Source organism: Carcharodon carcharias, chromosome 21, assembly GCF_017639515.1.
Source record: "Carcharodon carcharias isolate sCarCar2 chromosome 21, sCarCar2.pri, whole genome shotgun sequence".
Lineage (NCBI taxonomy): Eukaryota > Metazoa > Chordata > Chondrichthyes > Lamniformes > Lamnidae > Carcharodon > Carcharodon carcharias.
Genome location: NC_054487.1, coordinates 34,635,075 through 34,652,828, shown reverse-complemented (window position 1 = coordinate 34,652,828; position 17,754 = coordinate 34,635,075). Strand labels below are relative to the sequence as shown.

The window sequence follows — 17,754 nt, the reverse complement described above, 5'->3', positions numbered from 1 at the left end:
TTTTTTAATGGAATATTTATTAAATGTACCGGAAAAAATTTATTAAAACACACCAGTAGCTCTGCCTAAGGAATGAGTTCTTTCTCCATCAGAGTTAATTCTGATTTCTATCTTCCAGCAATAGATTATTCTTATTTACTTCCACAATTTTATCAAATTGACTTGAAATTGGTTACCTGAGCTCACTTGTGTGAGAAGCGCTGTCCTAGCTTTACGACATTTGGTATTGCAGGAAGTAAGCTACGTTTAACAGAATTTGCTTTCAAACTAAAGGTCCTGGCACCAGCTATGTTTTCAATTGCAGTCTTTAATATCCACAGATATTCTTTTAGATAGAGGAAGGAGGGAATAGTTTTTGGTTGCTCACCTGGTCATTATTGGCTGATCACTATTGGATCTGTAGATTTGGTATTGTCCTTTATAATACATCCAACCAGACTCTTCCCCCACTCAGTTAAATAACAGTTTAGGATTGTCCACTGATGTGAAGTACCCCCAGCATCTGTCACTACTGTCAGGAGAGAGGAGGAAGATATTGGAATGGCAGGTAGCACCTCCTAACAAAACATGGAGTGGAGAATACAAAAGGTTATCTGTTTAGATTTTGCTTTCAAAATACTTGCGTATTCAAAATTACCCATCTGTGATTAAAACCTTACCGTTCCCTCTCACATTCGAAAGGCAAATTTACTTTTATTTTAGATTGACCTTTAGAACGTTGCCATTCGGTGCCTTGTAAACATATCTGTTGAAATGTGCATTCTCCTCTAATTAAAATCAGTCTCTGGCAATGCATTTCTGGTCAAAGTGAGAGTTGTGCAGTGGTTTAAATTTCAAACATTAGCAACAGTAACAATGACCTTTCATTGCTAGTTAAATAATTTGCTTTGCTTTCCCTACCCTATCCAGATACCTGAAGTACACACTGGACCAGTATGTTGAGAGTGATTACATTCTTGTTTACTTTCACTATGGGCTCAGAAGCAGCAACAAACCATCTTTAAGTTGGCTACAGAATGCGTACAAGGAATTTGACAGAAAGTAAGGCAATGTCTTCCAAATTAGTCAAAGTGTGTCGCCAGTAAATGACCCGGTATTAAGGTCCGGTATAAAGGTACCAATTTGTTTGTCACTGCATTCCAAAGCATTTACTTGGATAAAGAGAATGATTTGTTTCTTTTTCCATTCTGAGAAGGTAAACATTTATTATCATTCTCCCAGATCTACACTGTTGCCTGGTTTTGATCTCCATGTCAGCCCATTGGAGAACACTTTAGCAATAGGCTTGTAAATATCACTTTGTGGCACAATCCCACACAGTGGGCTTTCCACAGAAATTAATGCTGATCTAGGTGTGTGTATCGCCATGCCGATATCATGATGCTATCTCTTTGTCAGTGAAAGTATGTTGTCCTATTAAACCGAAGCAGTGGTTTCAGCAGAGAAACACAGGTCTTTTTTCCAATAGCAGATCAGGAGCTCAGTGGAAAAATTGAGATTTCACTTCTCTGGGAACGTGGTAGGTCAGTCAGGCTGTTACTATTAACAACTGCAGGAGAAATGTTCATTTGTTGCCAGCTGCAAAGTAACACTTTTAACAACACCTTAGAGGCTTTGAATGTAGAACAGCCCAGAAACTTTTTAATTCTTTCACGGGATGTGGGCGTCACTGGGAAGGCCAGCATTTATTGCCCATCCCTAATTGCCCTTGAACTGAATGGCTTGCAAGGCCATTTCCAAGGATAGTTAAGAGTCGACCACATTGCTAAGGGCCTGAAATCACATATAGGCCAGACCAGGTAAGGATGGCAGATTTCCTTTCCTAAAGGACATTAGTGAGCCAGATGGCTTTTTACAACAATCAGTGGATTGTTGTAAGAGAGACTACTGAGACTAGCTTTATATTCCAGATTTATTAATTGAATTTAAATTCCACCGAATGCCATGGTGGGATTTGAACCCATGTCCCTAGAGCATTTGCCTGGGTTACTAGTCCAGTGACATTACCACTATGCCATAATCTTGTCCTTTATTGCAGATCAAATGTGTAACATCATAAAAGAGAAAAATGAAACAGAAGGAACTTTCATTTATATACATCTTCTCTTCCATCCCATAGAGGTGCCCAAGTACTTTGCAGCCAGTGAAATGATTTTAAAGTGCAGTCACTGTTGTTTTGTAGACAAGCACAGCAGCAAATTTGTACATTGAAAATAGGAACGTAGGAACCTGAATAGGCCATTTGGCCCCTTGAGCCTGAGAACGTATCCACATACCTGCCTTTGCTCCACATCCCTTAATAACTATGGCTAACAAAAATCTATCAATCTCAGATTTAAAATTAACTATTGATGTAGCATCAACTGCTGTTTGCAAAGGAGAGTTCCAAACTACTACCATCCTTTGCATGTAGAAGTGTTTCCCAATTACACTCCTTAAGGTTGGGCCCTAATTTTTAGACTCTGACCACTGGTCCCCATCCAGCAAAAGTAGTTTCTATCCACCCTGTCTGTTTCCCTTAATAGTTTGAAAACTGATCAAATCACCACTTAACTATCTAAATTCCAGATGGGAGGATCTTCCCCTCATCGGGCAGGCCCGGAGCGACCGCGCAACAGTCCGCCGCCCGCAATCGGTCCCCGACTGCGAATTCACACTGGCCGGCCAATTAACAACCAACCAACATGAATCGCGCACTAAAATGCTCAGCGTCACCTGGGTGGGTGGGGGGAGGAGGAGGGCAGGCACGGAACTGAGCAAATGCGCACGGGTGGGCGCAGTGAAAGCTCCCTGAAGGCACAGAGCTGTCTCGGGGAGCTGAAGATTTCTAACATTAAAAATAAAGATTTTAAAATTACGGTAAACGTGCCCTCATGTGACTCTGTTTAAAAATTAGATTTTAAAATGCTTACTTCATTTTTAATTAACGTTGGAGACCCGTGGATGAGGTTTCCTCCAAAATCCAAAGGCCGCTTGGCCTTTTCGCCCACCTGCCAACCGTAAGGTTGGACGAGCAGGGAAGAATTGACTTTAATTAATTTATTAATGGGCTTAATAGCCCTCTTAATTGTCGGCGGGTGCACTGCCGACTCCCATGCACGTCCGCTAACCGAAATATTGCACGAGTGTGTGTTGAGTTCGGGACGCTCGCCCAACGTCATTGTGCCCTATTTCACGCTTGTGCATGTCAGGCGCGTGCCTGCACGTCAAGGTGAAAATTCAGCCCTTGAGTGTGCAACCTCTCCTTGTAATTTAAGTCTTGAAGGCCAGCCATCATTCTGGTGAATCAATGCTGCATTCCCTCTAAGGCCAATGTATCCTTCCTCAGGTGTGGTGCACAGAACTGCTCACAGTACTCTGGGCTGTGGTCTAACCAGGGCTTTGTATGGCTTAGGCATGACTTCTAACCCCTTATATTCTAGTCCTCTAGATATAAAGGCCAGCATTCCATTAGCCTTTTTTTTGTACCTATTCATGATATTTAAATAATCTATGTAACTTGGACCTCCACTGTTTGTAACATATCTCCATTTAGAACATACACTGCTCCATCTGATTTCGAGCCAAAGTGGGTGATATCACATTTGTCTACATTGAAATCCATTTGCCACAGTTTTGTCTGTGCACTTACTCTATCAGTATCTCTTTGAAATGTTATGCTTCTATCTATGCTGCTTACAATACCTCCGATCTTTGTGTCATCTGCAAATGTGGATATGTGACTTTCTATCCCATTATCTAAGTCATTAATGAATAGAGTGAATAGTTGATATCCCCACACAGATCCTTACAGACATCGCTAGTCAAACCTTGTCAATTAGAGTTTCTGTCATTTGGCAAACCTCCTGTCTGTCACCTGCCATCAGCCGATTTCCTAACGAAGTCAATAACTTGCCTTCAGTTTCATGAACTTCAACCTTGGCCTGCTTTCTCTTCTGAGGGGCTTTATTAAAAGCCTTATGGAAGTCCATATACGTAACATCCATAGATATTCATCTGTCCACTACTTTAGTCAACTCTTTAAAAATTCAAAAAGGCTCATTGGGTATGACCTATCCTTTTAAAATTCATGCCAGCTCTCTGATCAGCTGAAACTTTTCAAGATGTTCAGTCATTTTATTCTTAATTATGAACTCTGATAATTTATGACAACAGATTAGCCTAAGTAGTCCAGTGTAAAGGAATGGCTCCTGAATGGAAGAACTTTGGAAGATTGTAGATAGGGCATGTTGCCACCTACTTTTGTTTAAAACCCTGGGATGGAGACCTGGCATGTCACACATCATTATCATTGTGCTTAACATTATTGTTATTTTGTTCATGTTCATTTTGGTGAGTCCCTATCCCTAAGTCAATAATAATTTCCTTGGGATGTCTGGCATGCTGACCTCTTCTTCTACTCTAAATATTGACATTCACGTCTGCCATTTCCTTATTTTTATTGACAATATCACTGTGAAGAGTTTCCAAGGAGCCCACATTGCTTCGTATTGTAATTATAAAATGCTTTGTGCTGCTTTTGCTATCACTTACACATTCCTTTTCATTCTTCCTTTCCATATTTCTAAGATCTCTTTTCTCATCCTTTGCTGCTCTTTTTCTCCCTTGTGCCAGGTTTTATGTTTTCTTTAATGGATTTTTGTATGCTTTTTCATTTAATTTTAATGTTGTCTCTACCTCTTTGGTGTTGTCCACGATGGTATCCATAGGCAAGAAGTGATCTTGCCCCTTGGGTATAAGTTACTTCTGCATCATATTAAATTTTGTTTTGAACATCTTCCTCTGATCTTCTGCCTTTCATCCATTAACAGATTTGCCCAGTTTACTGTGGACAGTCGCTGTTTCATTGCATTGAAGTCAGATTTAGCTAAATCTAGAATTACAGTAGCTGCTTTGGGTTTTCCCCTTTCAAGCGCTACAATGGTCTCAATCATATTATAATAGTTATTAGGTAAATATTTCATGCACATTTTGGTTGTTATCTTAATCTGACTCATGATTCATTCCTAAATCTAACAGCAAGGTCCCACAAAAAACAAGGACATAAATTACCATTTAATCAATTTTTGAAGGTGTTGATTGAGGGATAAATGTGCACATCACTGATGGAACTCCCCTCTTCCTTGAAAAGAGCTTCAGGATCTTTCTTGTCAACATGGAATAATAAGACAGGACCTTGGTTTATTGTTTCATCAACAAGGCAGCATCTCCAACATTGGTACACTCCCTCAATACTGCACTGTCAGCCTAGGTTATGTCCTCAATTTCTGGAGTGGGATTTCAACCAGCAATCTTCTGACTCACCTAAGAGTTCTATCAGGAAGAGGAAGAAAATAAACTTTGAGGGTAAAATAGAACGTAATATAAAAACGGACAGTTAGAGCTTCTTTAAGTATATAAGAAGGAAGAGACAGACCAAAGGAACATTGGCCCCTTACAGAATGAGGCTGGGGAAATAATAATGGGGAACCAGGAAATGGCAGAGGAGTTGAATGAATACTTTGCTTCAGTCTTCACAGTAGAAGACACTAATAGCATTCCAAAAATACTAAATAATCAAGGGGAAAAAGAGGGGGAGGAAATAAATACAATAACAATCACTAGAGAAAAAGTACTAGGGAAACTAATGGGGCTAAAGGCCAATAAATCCCCTGGACCTGATGGATTACACCCTAGGATATTAATAGAAGCAGCTACAGAGATAGTGGATGCACTGGTAATAATCTTTCAAGAATCCTTTAGATTCTGGAAAAGTCTCAGAGGATTGAAAAGCTGCCAATGTAAACACCCTTATTCAAAAAGGGAGGGAGACAAAAACAGGTAACTAAAGGTCAGTTAGCTTAACATCTGTAATTGGGAAAATGTTAGAGTCTATTATAAAGGATGTAATATTGGAGCATTTAGAATTACAGAATCTAATCAAGCAGAGTCAGCATGGCTTCATGAAGGGGAAATCATACCTGACAAATTTATTAGAATTCTTTGAGGAGGTAACTAGTAGGATAGATAAAGGGGAACCAGTAGATGTAACATATTTGGATTTCCAAAAGGCAATCGATAAGATACCACACGTAAGGCTACTTAATAAGATGGTGTTGTGGGTAGTATATTATCGTGGGTAGAGGATTGGCTAACTAATAGAAGACAGAGTTGGGATATGGGGGCCATTTTCAGGATGGCAACCTGTAATTAGTGTACTGCCACAGGGATCAGTGCTGGGGCCTCAATTATTTACAATATAATTAATGACTTGTATGACGGAAGTGAATGCAGTAGTGCCAATTTGCAAATGATACAAAAATAGGTGGGAAGGCAAGTGGTAAGGATGACACAAGGAGTCTACAGGGGAATATAGACGGGTTAAGTGATTGGGCAGAAAAAGATAGCAGATGGAACATAATGTGGGAAAATGTGAGGTTATGCACTTTGGCAGGAAGAATAGAGGAGCTGAATATTATTTAATTGGGGAAAGACTGCAGAAAGCTGCAACACAGAGGGATTTGGGAGTCCTTGTGCATGAATCCCAAAAAAGCTGACATACAAATTCAACAGGTAATAGGGAAGGCAATTGGAAAGTTGGCCTTTATTTCAAAAGGAATGAAGTATAAAAATAGGGAAGTACTGCTAAAACTATACAAGGCACTAGTTAGACCACACCACTAGTTAAACCACACCTAAAGTACCTTGAACAGTTTTGGTCCCCTTATCTAAGGAAAGATATACTGGCATTGGAGGCAGTCCAGAGAAGGTTCATTAGGTTGATTCTGGGTATGGAGGGATTTTCTTATGAGGAGAGGTTGAGTAGGTTGGGCCTGTACTCATTGAAGTTTAAATGAATGAAAGGTGACCTTATTGAAATATATAAGATTCTTAGGGGGCTTGACAGGGTAGATGCTGAGAGGTTGTTTCCCCTTGTGGGAGAGTCTAGGACCAGAGGGCATAATCTCAGAGTAAGGTGCCACCCATTTAAAACAGAGATGAGGAGGAATTTCTTCTCTGAGGGTAGTCAATCTGTGGAATTCTTTACCACAGAGGACTGTAGAGGCTGGGTTATTAAGTATATTCAAGCTGGAGAGAGACAGATTTTTAATCAGTAAGGGGATCAAGGGTTATGGGGAAAAGGCAGGAAAGTTGAGTTGAGGATTATCAGATCAGCCATGATCTCATTGAATGGCGGAGCAGACTTGATGGGCCGAATGGCCTACTTCTGCTCCTATGTCTTATGGTCTTACGGAACAATTGTAATGACCAGTCTCCACCCAAAGTTATTAACCTAACTTCCCCTTTCAGCTGCTGATGGATCAATTATACATTATTATTTTTCCTTATTTCTTGTAAAGCTCCAGTTTAAAATATGATGAATATAAGCTTGTAACTTGGACAAGGACCCTAAAATCGAGAAGAAAATGTTGCCAATTGGCAAGGTATACAGAGTTTTTTAGTTATAGAACAAGGTGTCCTTTCATGCCAAGTGTTTTGAATTATTTGTCTCTACCTATTTTGAGCAGAAGTACAGCTTGTACTGTTGCATTTTGTTTTCCCACTGGGGCCACAGTAAGAGTGTTCCTGGTTTGTGTTTTCTAACTTGCATAATAAAACTTTCTTTTCCACCAAAATTGGCTTTTTAATGCAAAAGCAAAGTGGCAGAAAATTATTTTAGAGGCTGATAGTTTGAAGCAATCGGCCGGAAAGCACTACAAATAAGTTTGTGTTGTCAGAGCAGTCCAAGCTGTTTGTTTGGAAAACTTTCCAAAGTGGCTCTAATTGGCATTTTTGTGGAGTTTGTTTTTTGTTTATTGATCTTTATTTTCTGTGCCTTTGACCATTTTCAGTCCAAAATTAGTAATATCACCAACCTGTTTGTATCAATGCTGGACCTCAAAGATAAATCCTTGACTTTGTTGCTGTTTCATAAATCAGAAGTCGGCTAAAATAATTTATTTTCTCCTGGGGTAGAATTTTCCCCCGTTGGGGGGGTTGTGCGGGGACCGACGTGGATCCGATCAGCTCCCCCAACTGGGTCCAGGCCGCCATTTTATATGGGCCGGCCAATTAAGGCCCGCCCAGTGTGATGCGTGCCCGGAAGCGCTGAGCACTCCCTGTGTGGGCCGGGGGGGGAGGGCGCAGAGCTGCCTCAGGGAGATCAGTTTTAAGTTTAAACAGTTCAATGAAGTGTTGAAAAAATGTTTGACATGTCCCCTCATGTGAAGCTGTCACTGGAGCTGGGACATGTGCATTAATTTCAATAAAAAATTTTTGAGAAAATTTAAAATCATTCATGAAGCCTCATCCCGCCCGTGGATGAGGTTCCATGAAAAATGTGAAGGCCGCCTGGACTCTTCACCTGCCCGCCAAACTTAAGGTTGGACGGGCAGCTCACTTAATTATTTTAATTGTTAGTTAAATGGCCTTAATAGGCATTTGACAGTTCGGCGGGCGCTCAGCCGAGTCAGCTGCGTGCCCGCCAAACTGAAAATCTAAATGATGCGCGTTGACGTTGGGACGCACGTCCGATGTCACCCTGTGTCATTTTACAACTCAGCGAGCAGGCCCCACCCCTGCTCACCGAACCAAAGATTCTCCCCCTGAAGTCTGTTATATCAAACAGCAGCAGCCTGCAAACAGGAAGCAGATGGGGAGCTGACCATTGTCAGCTGAAAAATGATGAGCAATGAAGGTCCAATATCCTTTTTTCTATTGGGAGTTTTATGCTTGAAGTTTTGAGGAGGATCTTTAATATTGACAGATGACTGTTTCTTTCCTTGTATCCTATGATAATAGGGTGATCATAGTCAGATCATATGTTGATGACAAAGTTCACCTGTATTTGCCAGTGGTTAAGTTGTGCTACTTAGCTTTCCAATAGTTCAGTTGGTAAATACACACACTCTAGTATGCAACTAACCCATACAGACCTGGAAAATCTAGTTCCATCGATGACCTGGGCTGAATTACCAAAAATTGGCCATGATGCCTCTGGATTATTTCTCCTAATGGCTGCTTGGTGGTATGGAATGTGCTATTTAATTTTCACTGAATCTGGGAACCCCTTCTCTCCAAGTACAACAGGGCTAACACAATGATTTGACACTTTCATAAGATAAGTTAACTGGTATTTTTCAGCTCCTTTGATTCAAAATTAGTTTTTCTTTTCTCCAGATACAAGAAAAATCTCAAAGCCCTTTATGTTGTGCACCCAACAAACTTTATCCGAATTCTTTGGAATATTTTCAAGCCACTTATAAGGTATGTGTTATGAAATGGCCTCTAGTTACACTTGGTCAAGCCTGTAAGAACACAAAGGAAAGGTGGAATAGTGGAAAGCTTATTGCTAGGATTTCTCAAAGACAAGAGACTATGCACTCCACTTTCACCAAGGATGTAGTTGAGTGTGTACCCACTTTAGATTTTTGAAGCCAAAATGTTAATTTTCTGGCTGCTGTCAATACCATCATATACTTTCCTCAGCCATTTTTATGATGGGGTCAGGTGATGATTGCTGCCAGAATCAGAAGCAGAAGCAGCAAATTGCTGATGCAGGCTTGACTTTTAAAATAAGTTTGAGTTAATCCAACAGTGCTATGGTAGCAGGAGAAATATCACAACCTTAAGTATTTACTCAATTACAAAATTCCTAAAGCAACTGAGTCAGCTGACTGTGTCCTTTTTCCCCTGGTACAGCTGTCCCTCCCACTCCTAGTTCTGTTATCTCATGTTTTTGAGCTTTTTCTCCCCATCCTGTTCCTTATATCTTAACTCACTTAGTTTTTCCCTTGCACCCATTCATGACTTTCAAAACTCTGGTCTCCTCTCCCAGCTGCCAATTCTTGCAGCTCTCTCCTTTTCTACCCTTCCCTTGATTTTGGCACGTTGCTTTCACACGCCTGTCCTTGCTCTCATTCCCAATTCTGGCATTTCCATGTCTCTCCACCCCCACCGCCCCACCACCAAACCTCACCATCTTGATTTCTACTCTGTATTTCTCCTATTCTGTTTTCAATTCTGCAGGCTTCTTTTCTTGTCCAATGTCTGATATTCTTGTAAACTGGGACAGTTCTGTCTGCTGGTCACTGGCTTTAAACCAACCACAGACTGATAGATGGGTGGCTGTGCATTGGTAACTGGCTGCAGGTTGGTTTGAAGAAAGTGGCTGTCTGACTGGCTGTTAATTGTACATGGGTGGCTTCTGATTTTCGATGGTGGCAAGTGACAGGCATCTGGTGATTTATATCTTTTGGTGGTGACTGACTGACTGGTGCTGGCTGGCTGTGGTTTAGCTCGTCACTGGTTGTAATCAGTTGGTTTCATAAGATTATAGGAAATAGGAACTGGCCATTCAGTGCATCTGATTTCCTTGTTGATCAAAAATCTAACTTGGCCTTGGATATATTCAATGACCCAGCTTCCACTGCTCACTGGAGCAGAAAATTCCAAAAGTTAATGACCCTCAGAAGAGATTCCTCCTCATCTCCATCTTAAATTGGAGACAAGCTGTGCTTCCTGGTTCTAGATTTCCCCCATGAGGAAAAGCATCCTTTCAACATCTACCGTATTAAACCCCTTCAGAAGCTTATGTTTCAGTAAGATTACTTCTAAACTCCAATGAATATTGCTCATACTTCCTTCATGAGGCAACCGCTTCATCCCAGGAATTGGCCTAGCTAACTTTCTCTAAATACTTCCAATGCAAGCGTAACCCTCTTTTAGTAAGGTATCCAAAACTGTACACAGTGCTCTAGGTATAGTCTTACCAATGCCCTGTACAGTTGTAGCAAGACTTCCCTACTTTTATACTCCATCCTCCTTGCAATAAAGGCCAATGGTCCACTTGCCTTTCTAATTTCCTACTGTACCTGCATGCCTACTGTACCTTTTATGACTCATATACAAGGACACCCAGATCCCTCCGTACTGCAGCATTCTGCAGTCTCTCTCTATTTAAATAATATTCTGCTTTTTATTCTCCTTGCCATAGTGCACAACCTCACATTTTCCCATATTATGCTCTGTCTGCCAAATTTTTGCTGGTTTAATTAACCTATCTATATTCCTTTGCAGATTCTCCAACTTGCTTTCCCACCTATATTTGTATCATCTGCAAATTTGGCTATAATACAGTCTGTACCTTCATCCAAGTCATTAAAGAGATCATAAATATTTGAGTCCCAGCACTGATCCCTGTGGCACTCCACTTGTTACAGTTTGCCAAATTGAAAATTATCCATTTATCCTGATTTATTTCCTGTGGTTAGCTAATCCTCCATCCATGCTAATATATCACTCCAAAACCATGAGCTCTTACCTTGCACAATAACCTTTTATGGGGCACCTTGTCGAATGCATTTTGGAAAGCCAAATACACTAGATCTACTGGTATTCCTTTATCCACCCTGCTTGTTACATGCTCAAAGAACTCTAATAAATCTGTCAAACATGATTTTCCTTTCACAAAACCATGTTGACTCTACTTGATTGTATTATGATTTTCTAAGCATCCTGTTACTACCTCCTTAATAATGGTCTCTAACATTTTCCTCATGACAGATATTAGATGGTTTTCTAATCCACTGGAACCTTTCCAGAATCTAGGGAATTTTGGAAGATTACAACCAGTGCATCCACTATCTCTACAGCCACTTCCTTTAGGACCATCAAGTCCAGTGGTCTTGTAAACCTTTAGTTCCATTAGTTTTCCAAGTACTTTTTCTCTAGTGAAAGTCATTGTTTTAAATTCCTCCCTTTCTTTGCCTCTTTATTTTCTACAATTTTTCGGTTGCTTTTTGTGTCTTCTATTGTGAAGACGGATACAACATACTTGTTCAAAGCCTGTGCCATTTCTTTGTTTTCTATTAATTCCCTAGTCTCACCCTCTAAAGGACCAGCACTCACTTTAGCTACTCTTTTCCTTTTCTTATTCTTGTAGAAGATTTCACTGTCCGTTTTTACATTTTTGCTTGTTTTCTCTCATACTCCAGTTTCTCCCTCTTCATTATTCTTTGCCATCCTGGGCTTGTTTCTAAAGTTTTCCCAATCTTCTGGCCTACCACTAATCTGTATGAAGATTAAAATAGCCCATGATTATTGCAGTAGCTGTCTTATAAACGTGCATTATTTCTTGATTTATACTTACTGTGTAGCTACTGTCAGGGGCCTATAAATTATTTCACCAGTGACTTCTTTCCTTTGCTATTCGTTATCTCCACTCAAACACTCAAACTGATTATACATCTTAATCCTCTGAACCAAGATCATTTCTCAATACTGGACGGATCCTCATTCTTTATCAAAAGAGCTAGCCCATCTCCTTTTCCTTTTCTACCTGTCCTTCCGTATATCAAATACCCTTGAATGTTCAAGCCCTAGCCATGGTCAGTTAGCCCTTACAAAGATATGGTTACCATCATATCATGCCCATTTATTTCTCTGTGCTATCAATTCATCCATCTTATTACAAATGTTGCTTACATTGAGATAAATAGTCCTTCATTTTATCGTTTTACCATTATTTCCTACTCTGACCTTATCTGCTGGGCACTCTTATTTGTACATTCTGTTCCTTGCTGGGGAGAATTTTCTCCCCATTAGGGCAGGTTGTGCGGGGGTGGGCGCACAGCTGATCGGCGCCCCCGATCGGCTGGGTGCCGCCATTTTATGTGGGCAAGACAATTAAGGCCTGCCCAATGTGACATGTGCCTGGAAGTGCTGAGCGCTCCCTGTGCGGGCAGGGGGAGTAGGCTGAGTTGAGGCATAAGCGCGAAAGAGCGCAGAAATCTCCCTGAGGCACCGAGGTGACTCGGAGATTAATTTCACGTATAAAACATTGAATAAAGGGAGAAAAAAATTTTAAGGACATGTCCCCTCACGTGAAACTGTCACATGAGCTGGGACACGTCCATTAATGTTAATAAAAAATTTTCCAACATTTTAAAAACGTTCATGAAATGTCATCCCGCCCGTGGATGAGGTTCCAATGAAAAATACGAAGGCCGCCTGGGCCCTTCGCCTGCACGCCAATCTTAAGGTCGGATGAGCAGCTCAGGTCAATGATTTCATTGATTGTCGGCTGCGCGCCTGCCAAACTGAAAATCTGAATGACGCGTGGTGACGGGACTCATGCCTGACGCCACCCCATGCCATTTTACACATTGGCGAGCAGGCCCCACCCCTGCTCACCAACCTGAAAATTCAAGCCCCTGTCACACTCTGGCTACCATTACCTGTAAAGGTGCCCTTCATTATTGCCTTGTCCTTTCTCTTCAACTGTCCAATTTTCCCCTCATATAACCCCTCCCCTCCACTATTTAGTTTAAGGTCCTCTCTACAACCCTATTTATATGATTCACCAGTATCCTGGTCCCAGCACAGTTCAAGTGATGATCATCCCAGAGGCACAGCTCCTTCTTTCCCCAGTACTGGTGCCAGTGTCCCATGAATCAAAACCCATTTCTCCCACACCAATTCTTGAGCCACACAATATGTTAATTTGCTTATGGCTCAGGTAGTAATCCACAGATTATTACCTTTTGTGGTTCTGCTTTTTAATTTAGCCCCAGGCTGCTCAAGGAGAACTACATGGACAATGACCACTAGACCCTATCCCTCCCCCTCCCAAGTTCCTCGCCAACCCCAAGGGGCTGTCCTTAACCCTGGCACTGGGCAGGCAGCACAGCCTTTGAAATGCAAGCTGTCAGCTGCAGACAACATATCTAACCCCTTAACTATACTGTATCTACTACAACTATGTTCCTTTTTACTCCTCTTGTGCCGCAGTGCTGTGGGTAGCTGGTTGGTATCAATTGCTAGGTGGCTTCTGGTGGTTGATCGGCAGTAGACTGGCTGGCTGAAAGTCGGCTGGTTTACCTGTTCTTTGGCTCAGCTACTCACTAGGTAAACTCTCAGAAGCATCAGAGGAGCATGTTTTGCATTTTTAATTATTCTGACATATCATGAAACTATATATATAACCATAAACAATTTCCGTATCTGTAAAACACGTCTACTCAAATGCTGTAAGTGGAAGAAATGAAGTATATACAAAAAACATTTCTGGAAATGGCAAGCCTCCAAACACTGCTAGCAAAGAAACTTGCTGCATGATCTACAGTGTACCATTTTCTAAAATCGCCCAAGTCATAAGTATTTTTACTAGAATAAAATTATTCCTATCTCCAAAAGCATTCTTGATGGCGCTGACCAGTGGAAATAAGTACAAAATATTGATTTGCAATGTATAGATGTTGAAATAATTTGTAATCTTCTGGAAAGGGCACTTTTTAAATTTTCTAATCCATTGTCCAATTTTCTTTCAGTCATAAATTTGGAAAGAAGGTGATATACGTAAATTACTTAAGTGAACTGAGAGAACATTTGAACTATGATCAGCTCATCATCCCTTCAGAAGTAATCCAGTATGTATCGAGATAATGTTCAGGGACACTGATTTGTTTTATATAAAATGGTGTATTTGACTTCTTTAAGTTTACATCTCGCACTATTAAAAGGAACTTTTGTTATTGCATGATATGCTAACAAGAGACACTCTACTTGGAAGGGGGATTTAATCTCATAAGCTTTCCGTTCCTCTCTTGCTGTTGTCACCTGTTCCTAAAATTGAAATATTATATTGCTGGGGTCATTTCATCCAGCGCCCAACTGAGAATGGACAGAACTCTCGCTCAAGGCAGCTGAGTTCAAATGGTAGACTCTCAACCTGTTATACCACTGGAGCAACTGGCTCACTGGTATACAAACTTATACATAATGAAATTGTTGAACTTAAATGCAGGAGAAAAGAGCAATATAATTTGTGTTATTCTTCATCTTTACAGTTCTCCAATGGTAAACTAATCTTTTTTTATTTAATTACTATGACTTATCCCTTCACTGTTTCTGCATTCCCTTCAAGTACGCCATATTAACTTCGTCATCACAGATATTATAACATCTTTATTTTTCCTGCTACAAATTGTAATTCAGTGATGTAACTGTCAAATCTTTAAGTTCTTGATCTTAAAACAAAACTACCTTGTGCAGTGCTTATTTTGAAATTGACTATAGATATTCCCATTGCCAGCAGAAATAGTTTCTCTACCCTTCGTCTGTGCTGAATTAGGTGATCGCATTTCAGCTAACGGTGAGGCACAGAAAATGGTCTTGGCTATTCTAGGCCAGAGAAGGGCAGAGCACAGGATTAAACTCAGCTATGGCACCCTTCACAGTTCAATTGTCTGATGAAGCTTTGCTTGTACATCCTCTTATCTACTAAAGGGTAACACTTGGACCCATACCACAAAGTAAATCAGCACCTTTGGGAGAGAAAAAAAAAATAGAGAACCAAATATATAAAAAATCCTATTGAATGGTGTCAAATATACATGGACCATACTGTGCATGATAAACTGTTGTTTTTCCCTACTTTTAAAGCAGAAAACAAAGGTATTGAGTGGAAATTTGAACTCCAGCAAGGTTTTAAAGCTAGTAGTTTTGGATTGGCAGTTCACTATACGACCTGTCTCATCTCCTTCCATTGAAAGGAGGTTGTATTTATGAGTGGCCAAGGTGCTACTGATAGTTTTATGTCCCTACCGAATGTTAACCCTTTGTCCCATTATCATTGTCAGTCAAAAAACCTAAGTGAGCAGACATAAAGTGTTCCAACTAAAGGCATTATAAATTGCTGTAAGACATCCATATGACTTGTGTAGCGAAATTATAACAATGGGATGAGTTTGCTATTTCGATTTCTCCGCCCTCCCCCCCCCCCATAATTTCTAATATTCCTAATATGCAAAATATATAAATTTTCTGATGTGGTAACACTTTTTTATTTTTGAATGACCTAGTAAGGTGGTTAAAAAAGCATATGCAATCCTTGGCATTATCAGTAAAGGAATAAAGCACAAAAGCAAGAAATGTATGCTAAATCTTTATAAATTACTGGTTAGGCCTTGGTTGGAGAATTGTATATGGTTCTGGGTACCATATTTTAGGAAGGATGTTGAGACCTTGGAGAGGGTGCAGAGGAGATTTACTGGAATAGTACTGGAGTGAGGCACTTCAGTTATGAGGAAAGACTGCAGAAGCTGGAATTGTTCTCTTTGGAGCAGAGAAGGTAAAGGGAAGACTTAGTAGAGGTGTTTAAAATTGAAGGGTTTTGATAGAGTACGTAGGGAGAAATTTTTCCGCAGGCAGAGAGTCAGTAACCAGACAAGCTAATTAGCAAAAATACCAGAGGTGACATGAGGATTTTTTATGTAATGAGTTATGATGACCTGGAATGCATTACGTGCAAGGATGGTGGAACCAGATTAGTAGTAACTTTCAAAATGGAATTGGATATATACTTGTAAGGAAAAAAATCTGCAAGGCTATGAAGAAAGAGAAATGGAATGGAACTAATTGGAAGCTCTTTCAAAGAGCTGGTACAGTCACAATAATGGGAATGACCTGTGTTGTATGATTCTGTGATAAAAGTTCCTCACCCTCTTATAGCTGCCTAAGTTATTGTAAAGCCATTAGAGACAGTAGTTTGATTTAACTTTGTTCCTAAAGATCTCCTACATGCGCTTCCTTGAGGCTATCAAAACCAAATAAGATGTAGTAACTACCAAGTGGAATTTGAACAAAACTATAAACATTTCATAGAATCTGGGAATACTTTTAATAAAGTGATAAATTCTGTTACGTGATATGACATGAGCCAATAAAATCTATCTGCCAGACTTGCACCAAATTTATTGCTACTTTTACTGGACGTTTTAGGAAGAGAAAAGAAAGGCAATAATGTGCTTTATACACAGGCAGAATAGGTGCTTGTTCAGAATCAACTAGATTCTGGATTGATGAAAGCTTGAACTTTAGTCTGAGCCATTGATGTAGAGTAGCCATTAATCACAGTGTATGAAGGACATCTAATCACAGTTTACATCGAGACTACAATTGAAATATTTGTTTGTGTATAAAATTGGAGTGTTTTGGAGATGGATATAGAATTTACCATGTGTATAATTCAAGTACCGCTAGTAAATATGGGTGTAATACTGTGATTTTGTTTGTTTTTCACAGAAGGTTAAGTTGCTTACATTTGCATTCATTTTGGAGTCTGTCAAAGTGAATTGAATTATTTGTTTTAACCATTTGGAAACAAGGCAAGTGTTCTTGAAACCAGTAAGAGTGTACATGGTTGTGATACAATCATCCAGCTGGCTTTGACTTCCGGGTGCAAAATCTTTGCATTTTTCCTGTCTGTTTTGAGGCTGTGGAGAGGTATGAAATGTGGGGAGTTGTTCTGTCAGCTTACTGGCCCCCAACTCTATTATGAAGCTTTTTTCAACTAATGGTGAATATCTCTGTTCATCCTGTCTCCCTTTCTGCTCTCTTTTTTGCTCTCTTTTTTGCTCGCTCTTTTTGCTCTTTCTTCTGCCTTTTGTTTCTCTTTTTTTTCTCCCTCTCTCTCTCTCTCTCTCTCTCTCACTCTCACTCTCTCTCTCTCTCTCTCTCTCTCACTCTCACTCTCTCTCTCACTCGCTCTCGCCATTACTATGCTGCTGACCGCAAAAGGTACATCAGACCCTGAAGTCTGTACAAAGGGATCTTGAAAACAAGAACAAGGAAGCGATGTTGAATTTGTAGAAGACATTGGACAGACCAGATTGTGAGTATTGGGTGTAGTTGTGGACACCCAATAGAAATGTTATCAAATGTGTGGAAGTGCTGCAGCAACAATTCATCAAGGTGGTAGCAGGAAAGGGCAAT

The 17,754-nt window shown here is 40.2% G+C and overlaps 1 protein-coding gene across 4 annotated transcripts in view; it reads left to right on the top strand.

The window, feature by feature from the left end:
• Positions 1 to 17,754, top strand: part of LOC121293125 (rho GTPase-activating protein 8-like) — an 80,476-nt gene that overhangs the window by 37,223 nt on the left and 25,499 nt on the right. For 3 of the 4 annotated variants that reach the window (XM_041215828.1, XM_041215831.1, XM_041215830.1), the window contains exons 5-7: positions 910 to 1,041; positions 9,160 to 9,246; positions 14,310 to 14,408. In XM_041215828.1, coding sequence (XP_041071762.1) covers positions 910 to 1,041; positions 9,160 to 9,246; positions 14,310 to 14,408 — 318 coding nt within the window. The remainder of the gene's footprint in view (positions 1 to 909; positions 1,042 to 9,159; positions 9,247 to 14,309; positions 14,409 to 17,754) is intronic. The other variant, XM_041215832.1, reaches the window with a different exon arrangement.